At 45.8% G+C, this 19,108-nt stretch overlaps 1 protein-coding gene, 1 non-coding gene and 1 pseudogene across 2 annotated transcripts; all 3 read right to left on the reverse strand.

Annotated features, from left to right (window-relative positions):
* Nucleotides 1-7,886: 7,886 nt before the first annotated feature.
* LOC144482895 (uncharacterized) overlaps nt 7,887-19,108 on the reverse strand; it is a 348,044-nt pseudogene continuing 336,822 nt past the window's right edge.
* Nucleotides 14,280-15,534, reverse strand: LOC144482923 (ER membrane protein complex subunit 4-like). The gene is made up of 3 exons (XM_078201784.1): nt 15,372-15,534; nt 14,621-14,732; nt 14,280-14,414 (listed from the first exon to the last, which is right to left on the reverse strand). Exons 1-3 carry the CDS (start codon nt 15,452-15,454, stop codon nt 14,304-14,306), a joined length of 306 nt encoding a protein of 101 aa, XP_078057910.1. The 5' UTR covers nt 15,455-15,534; the 3' UTR covers nt 14,280-14,303.
* Nucleotides 17,971-18,043, reverse strand: trnav-aac (transfer RNA valine (anticodon AAC)). The gene has a single exon. It is a non-coding gene; the product is annotated as a tRNA-Val (tRNA).

Below are 19,108 nucleotides of genomic sequence, written 5' to 3' on the forward strand. Positions count from 1 at the left end.
CGGGCTCCGAGCAAAGTGACACTGCGCATGCCCCAGATACAGCGCTGCGCCTGCGTACTGGGCTCCTATGGAGTGAATAGGGCACTTTCACACCCGCAGCGAATGCTGGGCAATAACCGCCATTGAAACTTCACAGTTCGTTCAAAATAACATTGTTAGCATTTAGAACATAGAACAGTACAGCACAGAACAGGCCCTTCATTAATCTCAGTTGTTTGGATTTAATCTCAGTTGTTTGGGTTTACTCTCCGTTATTTGGGTTTAATCTCAGTGGTTTGGGTTTAATATCAGTTGTTTGGATTTAATCTCAGTTGTTTGGATTTAATCTCAGTTGTTTGGATTTAATCTCAGTTGTTTGGATTTAATCTCAGTTGTTTGGGTTTAATCTCAGTTGTTTGGGTTTAATCTCAGTTGTTTGGATTTAATATCAGTTGTTTGGATTTAATCTCAGTTGTTTGGATTTAATCTCAGTTGTTTGGATTTAATCTCAGTTGTTTGGGTTTAATCTCAGTTGTTTGGGTTTAATCTCAGTTGTTTGGGTTTAATATCAGTTGTTTGGGTTTAATATCAGTTGTTCTGGGTTTAATCTCAGTTGTTTGGGTTTAATATCAGTTGTTTAGGTTTAATCTCAGTTGTTTTGGGTTTAATCTCAGTTGTTTGGGTTTAATATCAGTTGTTCTGGGTTTAATCTCAGTTGTTCTGGGTTTAATATCAGTTGTTTGGGTTTAATCTCAGTTGTTTGGGTTTAATCTCAGTTGTTTGGGTTTAATCTCAGTTGTTTGGGTTTAATCTCAGTTGTTTGGGTTTAATCTCAGTTGTTAATATCAGGGATTTGTTCCCAGGAGCAGGCTGAGGGTAAGAGAGTGGGTTTTCTGACTTTACTTAATTATTTATTTTTTCAGTTAATTTTGGGTTTAAAATCGGAGGTTTTTTTCAAAACCGGAAGTCGGGCCAGGAGAGGCCTGGGGAAGTTTTTGGAGGGTTTAAAAGCGCACCAAAGTATACAGCGGGCAGCATCGTAGCGGGCAGCACAGTGAGTGGGAAGTTGAGTGAGCTGTCAGGGCTTTGGCTCACAGGGCTTGGACGAGCAGGGGTGAGTTTTTGTTTCCTTACACTCTTATTAACTTTTCACTGTCTTACTTGACATAAAGTGTCCAGTATGAGTGTGAAACCAGTGTGTTGTTCCCAGTGTAGGATGTGGGAGGTCCTGGAGGCATCTAGCCTCCCGGACATCCACATCTGTGAGGGGTGTGTCGAGCTGCGGTTCCTGAGGGACCGTGTTAGGGAGCTGGAACTACATCTCGAGGATCTTAGGCTGATGAGGGAGAATGAGGAGGTGATAGACAAGAGCTATCATCAGGTGGTCACACCAGGGCAACGGGAGGAGGCCAAGTGGGTGATGGCCAGGAAGGGTAAGGCTAGGGTGGTTGAGAGCACCCCAGTGGATTTGCCCCTGCACAACAAGTACTCCTGCTTGAGTACTGCTGGGGGGGACAGCCCGCCTGGGGGAAGCAGCAGTGGCCGTGTCTCCGCAGTGGAGTCCAGCCCTGTAACTCAGAGGGCTAAGGAAAAGAGGAGGAAGGCGGTATTAATCGGGGACTCGATGGTGAAGGGGACAGACAGGCGTTTCTGCGGAGGTAGGCGGGATTCTCGCATGGTGGTCTGCCTCCCTGGGGCCGGGATCCAGGATGTCGCTAGTCGCGTCCCGGAAATCCTGAGGTGGGAGGGAGAGGAGCCTGAGGTAGCGGTACATATTGGTACCGCTGATGTGGGTAGGAAGGGAGAAGGGGTCATGAAAAGGGAGTACAGGGAATTAGAGAGACAGCTGAGAAAGAGGAAAGCAAAGGTAGTAATCTCAGGATTACTGCCTGTGCCACGGGAAGGTGAGGGCAGGAATGGAGTGAGGTGGAAGATGAATGTGTGGCTGAGGGACTGGTGCAGGGGGCAGGGATTCAGGTTCCTGGACCATTGGGACCTCTTTAGGGGCAGGGGTGATCTGTATACAAAAAACGGGTGGAACTTGAATCACACGGGGACCAATATCCTGGCCGGTAGATTGGCTAAGGTTACTGGGGAGAATTTAAACTAGATAGGTTGGGGGGAGGGGAGCTAGAAGAGTTGACTAGGATCAAGGAACTAATTGATGGGGTGGAGGATGCAGGGGTAAGGGGAATTACAAAATTAATGGTAGAGGAGAGGGTGCAAGTGAATGAAGGCGGTAATTTAGATAAGGGAGTAGAGGGAGAGGGTGTTCGCGACTCATCAAAGCGGGTCCAGATAAAAGCTGGAATAAGGACACTTTGCCTGAATGCACGAAGCATTCGGAACAAGGTAAATGAGTTGATGGTGCAAATCAGCACGAGTGGGTACGATCTAGTGGCCATTACAGAAACGTGGCTGAAAGGTGACCAGGACTGGGAGATGAATATCCAGGGGTATCAGGCGTTTAGGAAGAATAGACAGGAAGGAAAAGGTGGTGGGGTCGCGCTATTAATAAGAGATAATATCAGGGTAGTACTGAGGGATGACATAGGCTCTGAGGAACAAAACGTGGAATCATTATGGGTAGAGATGAGGAATAGTAGAGGGAGAAAGACACTAGTAGGTGTGGTATATAGGCCCCCAAATAATAATGTTGAGGTAGGGAGGGCTATAAACAAGCAGATAAGGGATGCGTGTAAAAACGGAACGGCAATAATCATGGGGGACTTCAACATGCACATTGACTGGCAGACTCAAGTCGGTAAGGGTGGAATGGAGGAAGAGTTCTTAGAATGCTGTCGGGATAGTTTCCTTGAACAGCATGTTACGGAACCGACGAGGGAACGAGCTATTTTGGATCTGGTATTGTGTAACGAGGTAGGTAGAATTAAGGATCTTATTGTGAAGGACCCTCTTGGGTCTAGTGACCACAATATGGTCGAATTTCTGATTCAGATGGAAGAGGAGAAAGTTTGGTCCCAAACCAGTGTCCTCTGTTTGAACAGAGGGAAATATGATAGGATGAGGGATGAATTGGCTAAGGTAGACTGGGAGAGCAGGCTGGCAGGTAGAATAGCTGAGGAACAGTGGAGGATTTTTAAGGAGATCCTTTTCAGTTCTCAGCAAAAATATATTCCAGCAAAAAACAAGGATTGTAAGAAAAGGGAGAACCAGCCGTGGATAACGAAGGAAATAAAGGAGAGTATTAAAATAAAAACAGCTGCGTACAGAGTGGCCAAAAATAGTGGAGAAACAAGTGATTGGGAAAAGTTTAAGAAACAACAAAGAGAGACTAAGAAAGCGATAAAGAAAGGAAGGATAGACTATGAAGCTAGGCTAGCAATTAATATAAAAAATGATAGTAAAAGTTTTTATAAATATATAAAAAGGAATAGAGTGGCTAGAGTGAATGTTGGACCCTTGGAGGACGAGAGGGGGGAGTTAATAGTGGGAAATGAGGATATGGCTGAGTCTTTAAATAAGTTTTTTGTGTCGGTCTTCACGGTGGAGGACACAAATAGTTTGCCAAATATTAACGATAGAGGGTTGGCAGCAGGAGAAATACTTAATACAATTAATGTTACCAGAGAGGCAGTGCTGGGTAGACTAATGGGACTGAAGGTGGATAAGTCCCCGGGTCCGGATGGAATGCATCCCAGGGTATTGAAAGAAATGTCAGAGGTAATAGTGGATGCGTTAGTGATTATTTATCAAAACTCGTTGCATTCTGGGGTAGTGCCAGTTGATTGGAAAACGGCTAATGTTACGCCGCTGTTTAAAAAAGGAAGGAGACAAAAGGCGGGTAACAATAGGCCGGTCAGCTTAACGTCTGTAGTAGGGAAAATGCTGGAATCCATTATTAAAAAGGAGATAGCAGGGCATCTGGATAGAAATGGTTCGATCAATCAGACGCAGCATGGATTCATGAGGGGAAAGTCGTGCTTGACGAACATGTTGGATTTTTATGAAGATGTGACTAGGGCGGTTGATGGAGGAGAACCGGTGGATGCGGTGTTTTTGGATTTCCAAAAGGCGTTTGATAAGGTGCCCCATAAAAGGCTACTGAAGAAGATTAGGGCACACGGAGTTGGGGGTAGTGTGTTAAAGTGGATTGGGGACTGGCTATCCGACAGGAAGCAAAGAGTCGGAATAAATGGGTGTTTTTCCGGTTGGAGGAAGGTAACTAGTGGCGTGCCGCAGGGATCGGTACTCGGGCCGCAACTATTTACCATTTATATAGATGATCTGGAGGAGGGGACGGAGTGTAGGGTAACGAAGTTTGCAGACGACACAAAGATAAGTGGAAAAGTGAATCGTGTGGAGGACGGAGAAGATCTGCAGAGAGATTTGGACAGGCTGAGTGAGTGGGCGAGGATATGGCAAATGGAGTATAACGTTGAGAAATGCGAGGTTATACACTTTGGAGGAAATAATAACAAATGGGATTACTATCTCAATGGAAACAAATTAAAACATGCTACCGTGCAAAGGGACCTGGGGGTCCTTGTGCATGAGACGCAAAAGCCCAGTCTGCAGGTACAACAGGTGATCAAGAAGGCAAATGGGATGTTGGCCTATATTGCGAGGGGGATAGAATATAAAAGCAGGGATGTCATGATGCACCTGTACAGGGCATTGGTGAGGCCGCAGCTGGAATACTGTGTGCAGTATTGGTCCCCTTATATGAGGAAGGATATATTGGCATTGGAGGGAGTGCAGAGAAGGTTCACCAGGTTGATACTGGAGATGAGGGGTTTGGATTATGAGGAGAGGCTGAGGAGATTGGGTTTGTACTCGTTGGAGTTTAGAAGGATGAGGGGAGATCTTATGGAGACTTATAAGATAATGCGGGGGCTGGATAGGGTGGAGGCGGAGAGATTCTTTCCACTTAGTAAGGAAGTTAAAACTAGAGGACACAGCCTCAAAATAAAGGGGGGTCGGTTTAAGACAGAGTTGGGGAGGAACTTCTTCTCCCAGAGGGTGGTGAATCTCTGGAATTCTCTGCCCACTGAGGTGGTGGAGGCTACCTCGCTGAATATGTTTAAAGCGCGGATGGATGGATTCCTGATCGGTAAGGGAATTAAGGGTTATGGGGATCAGGCGGGTAAGTGGTACTGATCCACGTCAGATCAGCCATGATCTTATTGAATGGTGGGGCAGGCTCGAGGGGCTAGATGGCCTACTCCTGCTCCTATTTCTTATGTTCTTCGGCCCACGATGTTGTGCCGAGCTTTATCTGAAACCAAGATCAAGCTATCCCACTCCCTATCATCCTGGTGTGCTCCATGTGCCTATCCAATAACCGCTTAAATGTTCCTAAAGTGTCTGACTCCACTATCACTGCAGGCAGTCCATTCCACACCCCAACCACTCTCTGCGTAAAGAACCTACCTCTGATATCCTTCCTATATCTCCCACCATGAACCCTGTAGTTATGCCCCCTTGTAATAGCTCCATCCACCCGAGGAAATAGTCTTTGAACATTCACTCTATCTATCCCCTTCATCATTTTATAAACCTCTATTAAGTCTCCCCTCAGCCTCCTCCGCTCCAGAGAGAACAGGCCTAGCTCCCTCAACCTTTCCTCATAAGACCTACCCTCCAAACCAGGCAGCATCCTGGTAAATCTCCTCTGCACTCTTTCCAGCGCTTCCACATCCTTCTTATGGTGAGGTGACCAGAACTGCACACAATATTCCAAATGTGGTCTCACCAAGATCCTGTACAGTTGCAGCATAAAGGTAAATGACTGAAATATTGAGAATTGGTGATATGCTGTGCTCTATTTTTCAAAGTTCTGCTGCAGGACCATGCAATGGTTTCAAAACTTTTATACCGTTTCCCCCTCACTCCTCCCTTTATGGTGCTGATTCTGGCTGGGTTCAATTGCACAGTCACTGGTTCTTCTCTCTGTCACTGGTACTGAATATTCACTCTTTTAGAGAATGATACAGCATAAATAGAAACCATTTGGCCCATTATGTCTCTGCTGGCTCTCTGGAAGATCTATCCAATTAATTCCACAGCCCGGCTGGTCGAGTCAGAACAATGCATAGCTGCTGGAGTAATCTGAGACCTTAATGGAAAAGGGTTTCCACAGTTAAGCATACCAGGTGGCTGGTAGAATTTAATTGAATGTTTCTGCAGATCCCATATACTGCAGTGACATTATCCTAAAGGGCTAAGGGAGTATTCCAGTGTGTTAACCAGAATACTCCAGGGCACAACCTCAGACTAAAGGGACGATCCTTTAAAACAGAGATTAGGAGGAATTTCTTCAGCCAGAGAGTGGTGAATCTGTTGGAACTCTTCGCCACAGAAGGCTGTGGAGGCCAGGTCATTGAGTGGCTTCCACAGAGATAGATAGGTTCTTGATTAATAAGGGGATCAGGGGTTATGGGGAAAAGGCAGGAGACTGGGGATGAGGAAAATATCAGCCATGATTGAATGGCAGATCAGACTCGATGGGCCGAGTGGCCTAATTCTGCTCCTATGTCTTATGGTCAAGAATGGATGAATGTTGGAATTACAAAAAGGCATTCATATTCTGAATCTTCATAGTTATCACTTGTCTGCGATGTTTCAATATGAAAGAATCCCATGTACTTGTCAGGTGAGAGGTCATGTCCAATAGACCTGTGAAAGACCTGTTAGATTACACTGGGGTTTATGTGATCAGGTCTTGGTTAAATGAACAAGGTCCGTATCAGACTGGAGCTGTGTCTTTGATTCTCCACAACAGTTGTAGGTAGTATCCTTACTAAATATCCACCACAAACAAAATAGTCCGGAGGTCTGAGGTTATTGTGATCACAGCCCTTCAAATTGGATGCATAAATTCTTTCCCACACGGAGCAGGTGAATGGCCTTTTCCTATGTGTGTACATTGAGGAGGCAGTGGCAGAGTGATATTGTCACTAGCAGAGTAATCCAGAGACCCCAGGGCAATGCTCTGACCATGAAACCATAGAATCATAGAAACCCTACAGTACAGAAAGAGGCCATTTGGCCCATCGAGTCTGCACCGACCACAATCCCACCCAGGCCCTACCCCCATATCCCTACATATTTTACCCACGAATCCCTCTAATCTACACATCCCAGGACACTAAGGGGCAATTTTAGCACGGCCAATTGCTGATTGCTCACTAACGTCCTCTGGGGAAGGAAATCTGCTGTCCCTCTCCCCACCCTATACCCATAACCCATACATTTAGCATGGCCATTCCACCGAGCACATCTTTGGAGTGTGGAAGAAACCGGAGCACACGGAGGAAATCCACACAGACACAGAATGTGCAAACTCCACACAGGTTGAAATTGAACTCAGGTGTCTGGATCTGTGAGGCAGTGCGAATCGCCATGCCACCTTGCTGCCCAAATAGGAGACCAAAAGTCTCCTTGGGAGACACCAAGTTCAAAGACTTTGGAGAGGAAAGGGAGGCTGGAGATGGGGCCATAATTTGCAAGCAAAGTGGGATCAAAGGGTTTTTTTTCAGAAAGGGTGATGTTTGTGTATTTAAAAGTGAGAGGAACAAAACCAGAAGAGAGGGAGAGAATCATTAACAATATCAGCCAATATGGAGAAGTTGGATGGTCGGCAATTTAGTGGAAATGGAGTCAGGGCAAAACAGGAAAGAAACTGTTGAAAGATGTGGGTTCGGGGCTCAGACAGGGAGAGGCTTTAGATACATTAGTTTGGCTCAGTGGGAGGGTGGAAGAGAGGGAAGCAGCAGGGGCAGCTGAATGGGTTGGCTCAATCCGAGTGACAAAGAAGCTCCATGACTTCATCACACTTTTTGTTGGGGGTCAGGATGGAGGAGACAGGGCAGAGGGAGAGCCATTTGAAAGGAATGGACTTGAGTCAGAAATAATAAAAAGTTTCAACAAATTGTTTGTTTAACATAAAAGCAGATTTATTTGACTTTCATCCAGGACATTAGTATTTATTTGTGGGCTCAAATTTATTTACATCAGAGGCGAATGACCACAATCAACATGTTTGTGATTTGTGATAAACAGCAGAATCAAACTCCAGCAGTCACTTGTCAACTCGCTGATGGCTCAACAGGTTGTATTTCTGAGTGAATCCCTTTCCACATTTGGAGCAGGTGAACGGCCTCTCCCCAGTGTGAATTCGCTGGTGGACAGTGAGTTGGGATGGTCGCCTGAACCCAGTCCCGCAGTGAGTGCACTTGAACGGTCTCTCATCAGTGTGACCACGTTGATGAGACATCAGATCACTGCAGCTTTCATAGCACTTCCTGCAGTCTGGACATTTAAAAGGTCTCTCCTCACTGTGAACACGTTGATGGGACACTAGATTGCTGGAACTTTTACAACACTTCCCACAATCTGGACATTTGAACGGTCTCTCATCGGTGTGAACTTGCTGATGTGCCATGAGGTGTGATGTCCGAGTGAATCCCTTCCCACAGTCGGTGCAGGTGAACGGCCGCTCCCCAGTGTGAATTCACTGGTGTTCAGTGAGTTGAGATGACCACTTGAACCCAGTCCCGCAGTGAGAGCACCTGAACGGTCTCTCATCAGTGTGAACACGTTGATGGAACATTAGTTCTCTGGAACCTCTATAGCACTTGTCACATTCTGGACATTTAAATGGTCTTTCCTCTGTGTGAACACGTTGATGGAACATCACTTCCTTTAAACTTTTATAGTACTTGTCACATTCTGGACATTTAAATGGTCTTTCCTCTGTGTGAACTCGCTGGTGTGTCTGCAGTGTAGATGACTGAGTGAATCCCTTCCCACACTCGGAGCAGGTGAACGGCCTCTCCCCAGTGTGAACTCGCTGGTGTGTCAGCAGGGTGGATGACTGAGTGAATCCTTTCCCACACTCAGAGCAGGTGAACAGCCTCTCCCCAGTGTTACTGTATTGGTGGATTTCCAGTTCAGACAGGTCTCTGAATCCTTCCCCACATTTCCACGGTTTCTCCTCAGTGTGACTGCACTTGTGTCTTGACAGGCCAGATGATTGTCTAAATCCTTGTCCACACACAGAACACATGTACAGTTTCACCCCACTGTGAACGGTGCTTTTTCCTTCCATGCTCAAAGTTCAGTTATATTCAGGTTACAATAAATTGGGCGACTCAGTCAGATCCTGATGTGATGTTTGGTTTGAGTTTCTTGACTGCAAATCATCCCCTTCTAAAACCCTGTGAAATTGATTTAAAACAGTGAAAAGGGAGTGAGAGAGATCCCACAAAAACACAAAGGCAGGTTGTGAAATTGAGCTGAATGAATCTGGTCATTTGTGGGGCCGGTGCTAGGAAAACATTACCATGGAAACTGCTGGATTGTCATAAAACCTCAACTGGTTCACTAATGCCTTTCAGGAAAGGGAATCTGCCATCCAGTCTGGGACTACACAAGGCTCTGGCCTCAATGGATGGAGAGAGAGGTGGGGGCAAAGGAGGGACTTTATGTATCTACAACTCAACCAGTGGTTTGAACCTTAAAACCGTTAACCTGCCCACCGAGAAGGATCAGGGTAAGAGGTGTATGTGAACACCATCATCTCCAAATTCCCTCCAATTTTACACACCATCCTCCCTTGTCTGACATCCAGGACTGGATAAGCAGTAATTGCCTTTGTTAAATATTGGAAGATGAAGGTTATCATCTTCAGCCCTGCAACAAATTCCACTTCCTGACCACTGACTCCATCTGTCCCCATTGCGACTGTCTGAGGCTGAACCGGAGTATTCACAACCTCAGTAACATGTTTCACTTCAAACTGAGCTTCCAAACATATCCTCATAGAATCTACAGCACGGAGACAGGCCCTTCGGCCCAAACTGGTCCATGCCCACCAGAAATGCCCATGTAAGCAAACTCCATCTGGCCCATATCCCTCGAAACCTTTCCTATCCATGGATCTGTCCAAATGCCTTTTAAATGTTGACAATGTCCCTGCCTCAACCACTTCCTCCGGCAGCTCATTCCACATACGTACCACCCTCTGTGTAAAAAAGCTGCTCCTCAGGTTCCCATTAATTCATTTCCCTCTTAACTTAAACTTATGCCCTCTAATTCTTAATTCCCCAACCCTGGGAAAAAGACTGAGTGCATTCAACCTATCCATGCCTCTCATGATCTTACACACCTCCATAAGATCACCCCTCAGTCTCCTACGCTCCAAAGAAAAAGTCCTAACTCATCCAATCTCTCCCTCTAACTTGAGTCCTGGCAACATCCTTGTAAATCTTTTCTGCACTCTCTCCAGTTTAGTAACATCTTTCCAAATCAAGGTGACCAAAACTGAACACAATATCCCAGGTGCAGCCTCACCAAAGTCCTGTACAACTGCAACATAACTTCCCAACTTCTATACTCAATGCCCTGACTGATAAAGGCCAGCATGCCAAAAGCCTTCTTCACTGCCCTATCTACACGTGACTCCACCTTAAGAGAACCGTGCACCTGAACTCCAAGGTCCCTCTGTTCCACGATATTCTCTGAGGTCCGACCATTCACCGTGAAAGTTCTACCTTGGTTTGACTTTCCATGATTCAACACCTCACACTGATCTGCATTTAACTCGATTTGCCACATCACCACCTACACTACCTATTTCCACCTCAGTGACATCGACCTACTTTGTCCTGGCCTCAGATCATCTGCTGCTGAAACCAGGTGGAGGAAGAAATTGCTAAGCAGATTATGGATATGTGTGGGGGTCACAGGGTAGTTGTCATGGGGGACTTTAACTTTCCAAATATTGATTGGAACCTTTGTAGGTCGAATAGTTTGGATGGGGCAGTTTTTGTGCAGTGTGTGCAGGAGGGTTTCCTGACACAATATGTGGATAGGCCGACAAGAGGTGGGGCCACAGTGGATTTGGTACTAGGAAATGAACCGGGCCAAGTGTTAGATTTGGTTGTGGGAGAGCACTTTGGAGATAGTGACCACAATTCGGTGTCTTTTGTTATTGCAATGGAGAGGGATAGGGCCTTACGGCAGGGCAAGGTTTATAATTGAGGGAGAGGTAATTATGATGCGATTAGGCAAGAATTAGGGGGCATAAGATGGGAACAGAAACTGTCGGGGAAAGGCACTAATGAAAAGTGGAACTTTTTCAAGGAACAAATACTGTGTGTCCTCAATAGGTATGTCCCTGTCAGGCAGGGAGGAAATGGCCGAGTGAGGGAACCATGGTTCACAAAAGAGGTGGAATGTCTTGCAAAAAGGAAGAGGGAAGCTTATGAGGAAACAAGGTTCAGATGGCTCGATTGAGGGTTACAGGTTAGCAAGGAATGAGCTGAAAAAGGGGCTTAGGAGAGCTAGGATGGGGCATGAGAAGTCCTTGGCGGGTCGGATCAAGGAAAACCCCAAGGCTTTTTACTCTTATGTGAGGAATAAAAGAATGACCAGGGTGAGGTTAGGGCCGGTTAAGGATAGTAGTGGGAACTTGTGTATGGAGTCAGTAGAGATAGGAGAGGTGATGAATGAATACTTTTCTTCAGTGTTCACCAAGGAGAGGGGTCATGTTTTTGAGGAAGAGAAGGTGTTACAGGCTAATAGGCTGGAGGAAGTAGATGTTCGGCAGGAGGGTGTACTCGCAGTTTTGAATAAACTGAAGGTCGATAAGTCCCCTGGGCCTGATGAAATATATCCTAGGATTCTTTGGGAGGCAAGGGATGAGATTGCAGAGCCTTTGGCTTTGATCTTTGGGTCCTCACGGTCCAGGGGGATGGTGCCAGAGGACTGGAGAGTGGCGAGTGTTGTTCCTCTGTTTAAGAAAGGGAATAGAAATGACCCTGGTAATTATAGGCCGGTTAGTCTTACTTCGGTGGTTGGTAAGTTGATGGAAAAGGTCCTTAGGGATGGGATTTATGACCATTTAGAAAGATGTGGATTAATCAGCGGATAGTCAGCACGGATTCATGAAGGGCAAGTCGTGCCTCACAAATTTGATAGAATTTTTTGAGGAGGTAACTAAGTGTGTTGATGAAGGTAGGGCAGTTGATGTCATATACATGGATTTTAGTAAGGCGTTTGATAAGGTCCCCCATGGTCAGCTAATGATGAAAGTAAGGAGGTTGGGATAGAGGGAAAGTTGGCCGATTGGATAGGTATCTGGCTATCTGATCGAAGACAGAGGGTGGTGGTGAATGGAAAATTTTAGGACTGGAGGCAGGTTGCTAGCGGAGTGCCACAGGGATCAGTGCTTGGTCCTCTGCTATTTGTGATTTTTATTAATGACCTAAAGGAGGGGGCTGAAGGGTGGATCAGTAAATTTGCTGATGACACCAAGATTGGTGGAGTAGTGGATGAGGTGGAGGGCTGTTGTAGACTGCAAAGAGACATAGATAGGATGCAAAGCTGGGCTGAAAAATGGCAGATGGAGTTTAACCCTGATAAATGTGAGGTGATTCATTTTGGTAGGACTAATTTAAATGTGGATTCCAGGGTCAAAGGTAGGGTTCTGAAGACTGTGGAGGAACAGAGAGATCTTGGGGTCCATATCCACAGATCTCTGAAGGTTGCCACTCAAATGGATAGAGCTGTGAAGAAGGCCTATAGTGTGTTAGCTTTTATTAACAGGGGGTTGGAGTTTAAGAGCCGTGGGGTTATGCTGCAACTGTACAGGACCTTGGTGAGACCACATTTGGAATATTGTGTGCAGTTCTGATCACCTCACTATAAGAAGGATGTGGAAGCGCTGGAAAGAGTGCAGAGGAGATTTACCAGGATGCTGCCTGGTTTGAAGGGTAAGTCTTCTGAGGAAAGGTCGAGGGAGCTTGGGCTGTTCTCTCTGGAGCGGAGGAGGTTGAGGGGAGACTAAATAGAGGTTTATAAAATGATGAAGGGGACAGATAGAGTGAACGTTCAAAGACTATTTCCTCGGGTGGATGGAGGTATGACAAGGGGGCATAACTATAGGGTTCATGGTGGGAGATATAGGAAGGATATCAGAGGTAGGTTCTTTACGCAGAGAGTGGTTGGGGTGTGGAATGGACTGCCTGCAGTGATAGTGGAGTCAGACACTTTAGGAACATTTAAGTGGTTATTGGATAGGCACATGGAGCACACCAGGATGATAGGGAGTGGGATAGCTTGATCTTGGTTTCAGATAAAGCTCAGCACAACATCGTGGGCCGAAGGGCCTGTTCTATGTTCTATGTATGACTTACTCAGTTAATGGTAGGTGTTGGGGAGAGTTATAGCACAAAAAGATCTAAGGGTACATGTTCATAGCTCCTTGAAAGTGGAGTCACAGGTGGACAGAGTGGAGAATAAGGCATTCGGCATGCTTGGTTTCATTGGTCAGAACATTGAATACAGGAGTTCGGACATCTTGTTGAAGTTGTACAAGACATTGGTAAGGCCACACTTGGAATACTATGTACAGTTCTGGTCACCCTATTATAGAAAGGATATTATGAAACTAGAAAGAGTGCAGTAGAGATTTACTCGGATGCTACCGGACTTGATGGTTTGAGTTATAAGGAGAGGCTGGATAGACTGGGACTTTTTTCTCTTGGTCTGAGGAGGCTGAGGGTGATGTTATGGAGGCCTATAAAATAATGAGGGGCATAGATCAGCTAGATAGTCAATATCTTTTCCCAAAGGTAGGGGAGTCTAAAACTGGAGGGCATAGGTTTAAGGTGAGAGGGGAGAGATAGAAAAATGTCCAAAGGGGCAATTGTTTCGCACAGAGGGTGGTGAGTGTCTGGAACAAGGTGCCAGAGGTAGTAGTAGAGGGGGTACAATTTTGTATTTTAAAAAGCATTTAGACATGGGTACAGAGGAATATGGGCGAAATGCGGACAATTGGGACGAGTTCAGGGGTTTTAAAAAAAGGGTGGCATGGACAAGTTGGGCCGAAGGGTATGTTTCCATGCTGTAAACCTCTATGCCTGTTTGCCCTGGATCAAACTGACACCCAGGAACTCCCAAATGCTGCAGCTTGAATGTGCACTGATAAACTATTTCTTTTATCCAATGATAATTTATTTTGGTTTTTAAGTATTTTATTAACCTTAACACCTGTTGCTATACTATTTTGATCCTTAGGAACAGAATAAATCTTCGTTACTTAGCAGATACTCACCAAAAATCTGGCTTCTTCTCCTGTCGAAGAGTAAGATCACTTCCCAAAGGCTGAGAAAGTTATAAAGCAAAAGGGCACCTCTTTCCCTTCCTTCCCTAACTCCCTTAATTACCCAACTCCCAGAATTATATTCTAAGCTGCACTCAAGTGATGCCGGTTCAGAGCTGTTTCTGAGCTGTAGATTCAATACAATACTCACTTGCAGACATGGACATGAAGGCCTGTATGGGTCTCCAGGCCATCATGCACACATCATGATAAGGAGGATGGAGATGGTGTTGCCAGCCATGTACATGATGAACAGATTCATGGGCAGCTGTTTCAATGGGCCCAACGCGGTGTCCCAGCAGGACTGAAAACAGAAAGTGAGCAGGGTATCAGTAAAGGGGGCCGGTTAGGGGAGGCCATATGCTGATCTTATACCCAGGCCTGGAAGTAAGGATGACGATTAACCCTTTATCACACAGGCTGCTGTGGTTCACCAAGGTACTTCACCACCATGGACAAACCAGGGGTGTTGTCAGCCACACACTAAAGACACATTCAAATCTAACTTACTTTCTCAACCAGGATCCGGTCTGTTTCTTGGACGCAGATGTCCGGTAGCTGTTTGTCCGAATATGCGACTGGGTACATGGAGTCTCTCTGGCCACACTGTTGATCACGGCTCCTATGAGAAACAGAAAACACAAGTGGGTCACCCTTTCAAGACCTTCTTTAAAGAGGGAGTCTCTCTGTTGAGGACCCCAACATGGTGGCAATAGTGCCAGCACGAACTAAAGCTTGGGCAAACCTCAGACACACACTGCTGTTGTGTCCACTGAACTGCCACGGGAATGGAGGATGGCAGAAGTGGATTAGTGTGAATTGATAATCAGGGTGCCAATCCGCTTGCCCTCCATTTAGGGACAAAGCGACAAATCACCACATGTACCAAATTGTATCTTGAAAACAAACACTGCGGGACATTGAGAGAGATCCAGTTCAGCACCCGGCCCTGGAAACGAGCAATCGTTCCTCCAACCACCACCGCAGTTGGCACCTGATCAGGTGGAGGGGCTGAAACCAAAAGGGCATCTCAGGGTCATGACCTGGGGAAAAGATGCCAAGTGGGGTCTGAGTGATTTCTGGGGGATTTGAGGGGCTGCTTTGTGCTGAGGAGCTCGGTGAGGGGTAAAAGAGACGTGAAAAACCCGGGGTTGGGAAGTTTTGAGTTGGTGTCACATCCCCAGGTCGCCTTCGCGGGAGAGGCGGGCCGACCCGGCTTGCCTCCTACTCGAGCCCCCGGCTCCCCGCGCGGCCTCCGCACCTGCTGCTGCTGTCGCTCAGGTTGCGCTCGAGGGTCCACTTGTGCCAGCGCGCGCTGTTGGCGAGCCCCGCCCCTGCCGCCATGGCAACGCCTGCCACCGTTAACCGTTCCCCCCTTTCAAATCTGATTCCGATCTGGAGAAGAACCCGCGCGCTTCCGTCAACAAACCACACCCGCTGCAATGCGCATGTGCGATCCCAACCTCCTCAGCGTTCTGCGTACACCGCCCATTGCCCCGCCCCCCACATCGCCGCCATCTTTGTTAAGGGCACATTTGTTCTTCATCTTCCGTCCAAACGGAGGACGTCTGCCCCACACAAAGATGGACATCACTTAATATCAGAGATATTTAAAATATTGCTTTTATCGCTTCAACCGTAACGCCGCATAAAACGTCAATAAAACCGAAAGGACCTTGTCTCCTCATTCAGCAACCAAAATCATAAGAATCCATTGTTAATAGGTTTCTCCACAGATGCCGCCAGGTCTGCTGAGTTTATCCAGTATTTTCAGTTTAAATTTCCCAATTCCAACATCCGCAGTATTTTACTTTTTTTTCCTTTCCCATTCTACCTCCAGTGCAACTGGATATCATGAGTAAAGCTACCACCAGGCTGATCCTTCCGGGCGGAACAGTGGTTAGCACTGCTGCCTTCCAGTGCTCGGGACCTGGGTTCAATTCTTGCCTTGGGTGACTGTCTGCACGGAGTCCACCCACTGTGGTTGACAGGGCTCTTGACTGTCCAACTCATGCCCCAGGCCACTGCTTGCACTCCCTCCCAGAAAGAGGACAGTGCTCCCCTTGTCCACACTTTTTACCAGACCAGAGACCAGCCTCCGTGTCCAAAGTATCATCATCCGTCATTGCTGCCAATTCCAGCACGAAGCCACTCCTCAACACATCTTCACCTCACCCCTCACACCCATCAGCATTCCACAAGGAAGGTTCTCTCTGGGACACCCTGGTCCACGCCTCCATCCCACCCAACATCCCATCCCCGACCCACAGCGTCTTCTCATGCAATGGTAGAAGGTGCAACACCTGCCCCCTTTACCTCCTCCCTGCTCACCATCCCAGGTCCGAAACACCCCTTTCAGGTGAAGCAGCGATTCACATGCATCTCCTTCAGTCTAGTCTATTGCATTCGCTCCTCCCCATGAAGTCTACTCTCCTACACTGGAGAGACCAAACACAAACTGGGTGATCGCTTTGCTGAACACCTTCAGTCCGTCTGCAAGCAGGACCCAGAACTTCCAGTTCTTGCCACTTCAACACAGCACCCTGCTCTCCTGTCCACATGTCCGTCCTTGGCCTTTTTCAATGTTTGAATGAACCCCAACGCAAACTGGAGGAACAGTGCCTCATCTTCCAATTGGACACTTTACAGCCTTCTGGAATAAACATTGAGTTCAATAACTTCAGAGCATGAACTCGCCCCGCCACCTTTATCCCCTTTCCATTCATTTTATTTCATACTGTTTGTTCTTTTCATCTCATTTACCCATTTTTATCATACTTCTTTCTCATTTCCATTTTTCCATTTCTTCATTCCTGCTCTCCTTCTTGCCTCTCCCCCCCGCCCCCCCCCCCCGCCCCCCCCCCCCCCCCCCCCACTCCTCTTTCAGGGCAACTGCCTTAACCACCTTTACCTCTGCTCTGCTATTCTGATCGCTTAATGGACATTTTTAGCATCTCTCTCAGCCATCTTTATCCTCATTTGCATCCCCTTTGTCCAATTACAGCACCCCCCTTCCACCCTTCCACCCATAATTTAAATCTTTTCTGCTTTTCTTTGCTCTTAGCTCTGATGAAGGGTCATCCAGACTTGAATCGTTGGCTGGTTACTCAATATTTGTTTCGTTATTCGATATTAAATATTAATACATGTATTTAATACATACGTCTTCATTCTGAATTGAATATCTCGGGAATATGCAACATTGAATTGCAAACATGACTGACCAATAAAAGAAATCGACTCACTGGGTAATACACACCCCATGATACTTATTTGAGACAGTCAGCATCTAAACAAAATCAGATATCTTTAAAGGGAAGAGATTTAAGAATGATCTGTTAGTTATACTTGATCCCTCTTTATTTTGCGTGTGAAATATTCTGGTGCTTAAATCCCGTTCATCTATAGGAAAGTCCAGCAGATCTACACTGAGTCTCGATTTCTTCATCTGCCTGAGTGCTTTTTCCTATTTCTTTATTATGAAGAACAATTTTAAAAAGAGGCTTCTGGGCAATGTCTGCCATTTCCTCTAGTTCATTTACAGTTTCACTTGTGTCTGTCTTTATGAGCACACAATACTATTTGACATGTTTCAGATGGTGATTAACTATGTTAGTCTGCATTTATAAAACCATTAAGTTCTGTTGTGGTTTGAACAAGTTGCTGATCTGCGCACGGTGTCCAAATACACACATTTATTTCCTCATTGCGTCTCAAACTACAGCATTTCTGATTTTGCTGAGAGCATTTGTGGCCGAGTTTAGAGCAAAGATAATATGGCTGCAACATCGAGATTCGGAATATGTGCAGCAAAAACTGAAACCATGCAAAACTACTCTCACAATGAATGAGTAAATTAATGTCTCTGCCCGGTTTCGAACCGGGGACCTTTCGCGTGTTAGGCGAACGTGATAACCACTACACTACAGAAACAACTGACAGCGTAGCGCCACCAATTGGCCTGACCACAATGTTCACCTCCACTGTGTTGCTGCAGGTTCTCATGGTTACACTGAGAGCCCATGTCAATTAAATCAAGACAAAAAACATTTCTTTCAACTTGATTTCTCAACTTATCTTCAACTTCAACATTTATAAGCGGTCGTCCAGCAAATATCTAAGGAGCAATGATTTCTGCTCAATCATTAATGCATCATTCTCATCTTCCTCCGAATAATTTTAATCAGCTCCACCCAGTGCTTGTTTGCTTTTCAATGTTTAATATTAATATATTTTTATTAATTACATATCACCTCATTCTGAACTGAATATTTCTGAAATATACAACATTGAATTGCAAGCATGACTGACCAACAAAAGAATCGAGTCACTGGGTAATACACATCCCATGGCGCTTATTTGAGACAGTCAGCTTTTAAACAAAATCAGATATCTTTAAAGGGAAGAGATTTAAGAATGATCTGTTAGTTATACTTGACCCCTCTTTACTCTGCGAGTGAAACATTCTGGCGCCTAAATCTCGTTCATCTGCAGGAAGCCCAGCAGATCCGCACTGATTCTCGATTTCCTCATCTGTCTGAGAGGCTTTTCCTAATTCTTTACTCTGAACAACGATGTTAAAAAGATGGTTCTGTGCAATGTGCGCTATTTCCTCTAGTTCAGTTACAGTTTCACGTATGCCTGTCTTTATACTGTTAGGAGTCTAACAACACCAGGTTAAAGCCCAACAGGTTTATTTGGTAGCAAACGCCACGAGCTACCAAATAAACCTGTTGGACTTTAACCTGGTGTTGTTAAATTCCTTACTGTGTTTACCCCAGCCCAACGTCGGCATCTCCACATCATTTATACTTTTAGATATGTTTCAGATGGTGATTAACTTTGTTCGTCTGCATCAATAAAGCCATTAAATTCTGTTGTGGACTGAACGAGTTGCTGATATGAACACGGTGTCAAAAAGGGACCTCTATTTCCTTTCATTGCGTCATAAAAGTACAAGATTTCAGATTTTGCTGAAAGATTTTGAGGCCGAGGTCT

This window comes from Mustelus asterias, unplaced genomic scaffold (genome assembly GCF_964213995.1).
Source record: "Mustelus asterias unplaced genomic scaffold, sMusAst1.hap1.1 HAP1_SCAFFOLD_43, whole genome shotgun sequence".
Taxonomy (NCBI): Eukaryota; Metazoa; Chordata; class Chondrichthyes; order Carcharhiniformes; family Triakidae; genus Mustelus; species Mustelus asterias.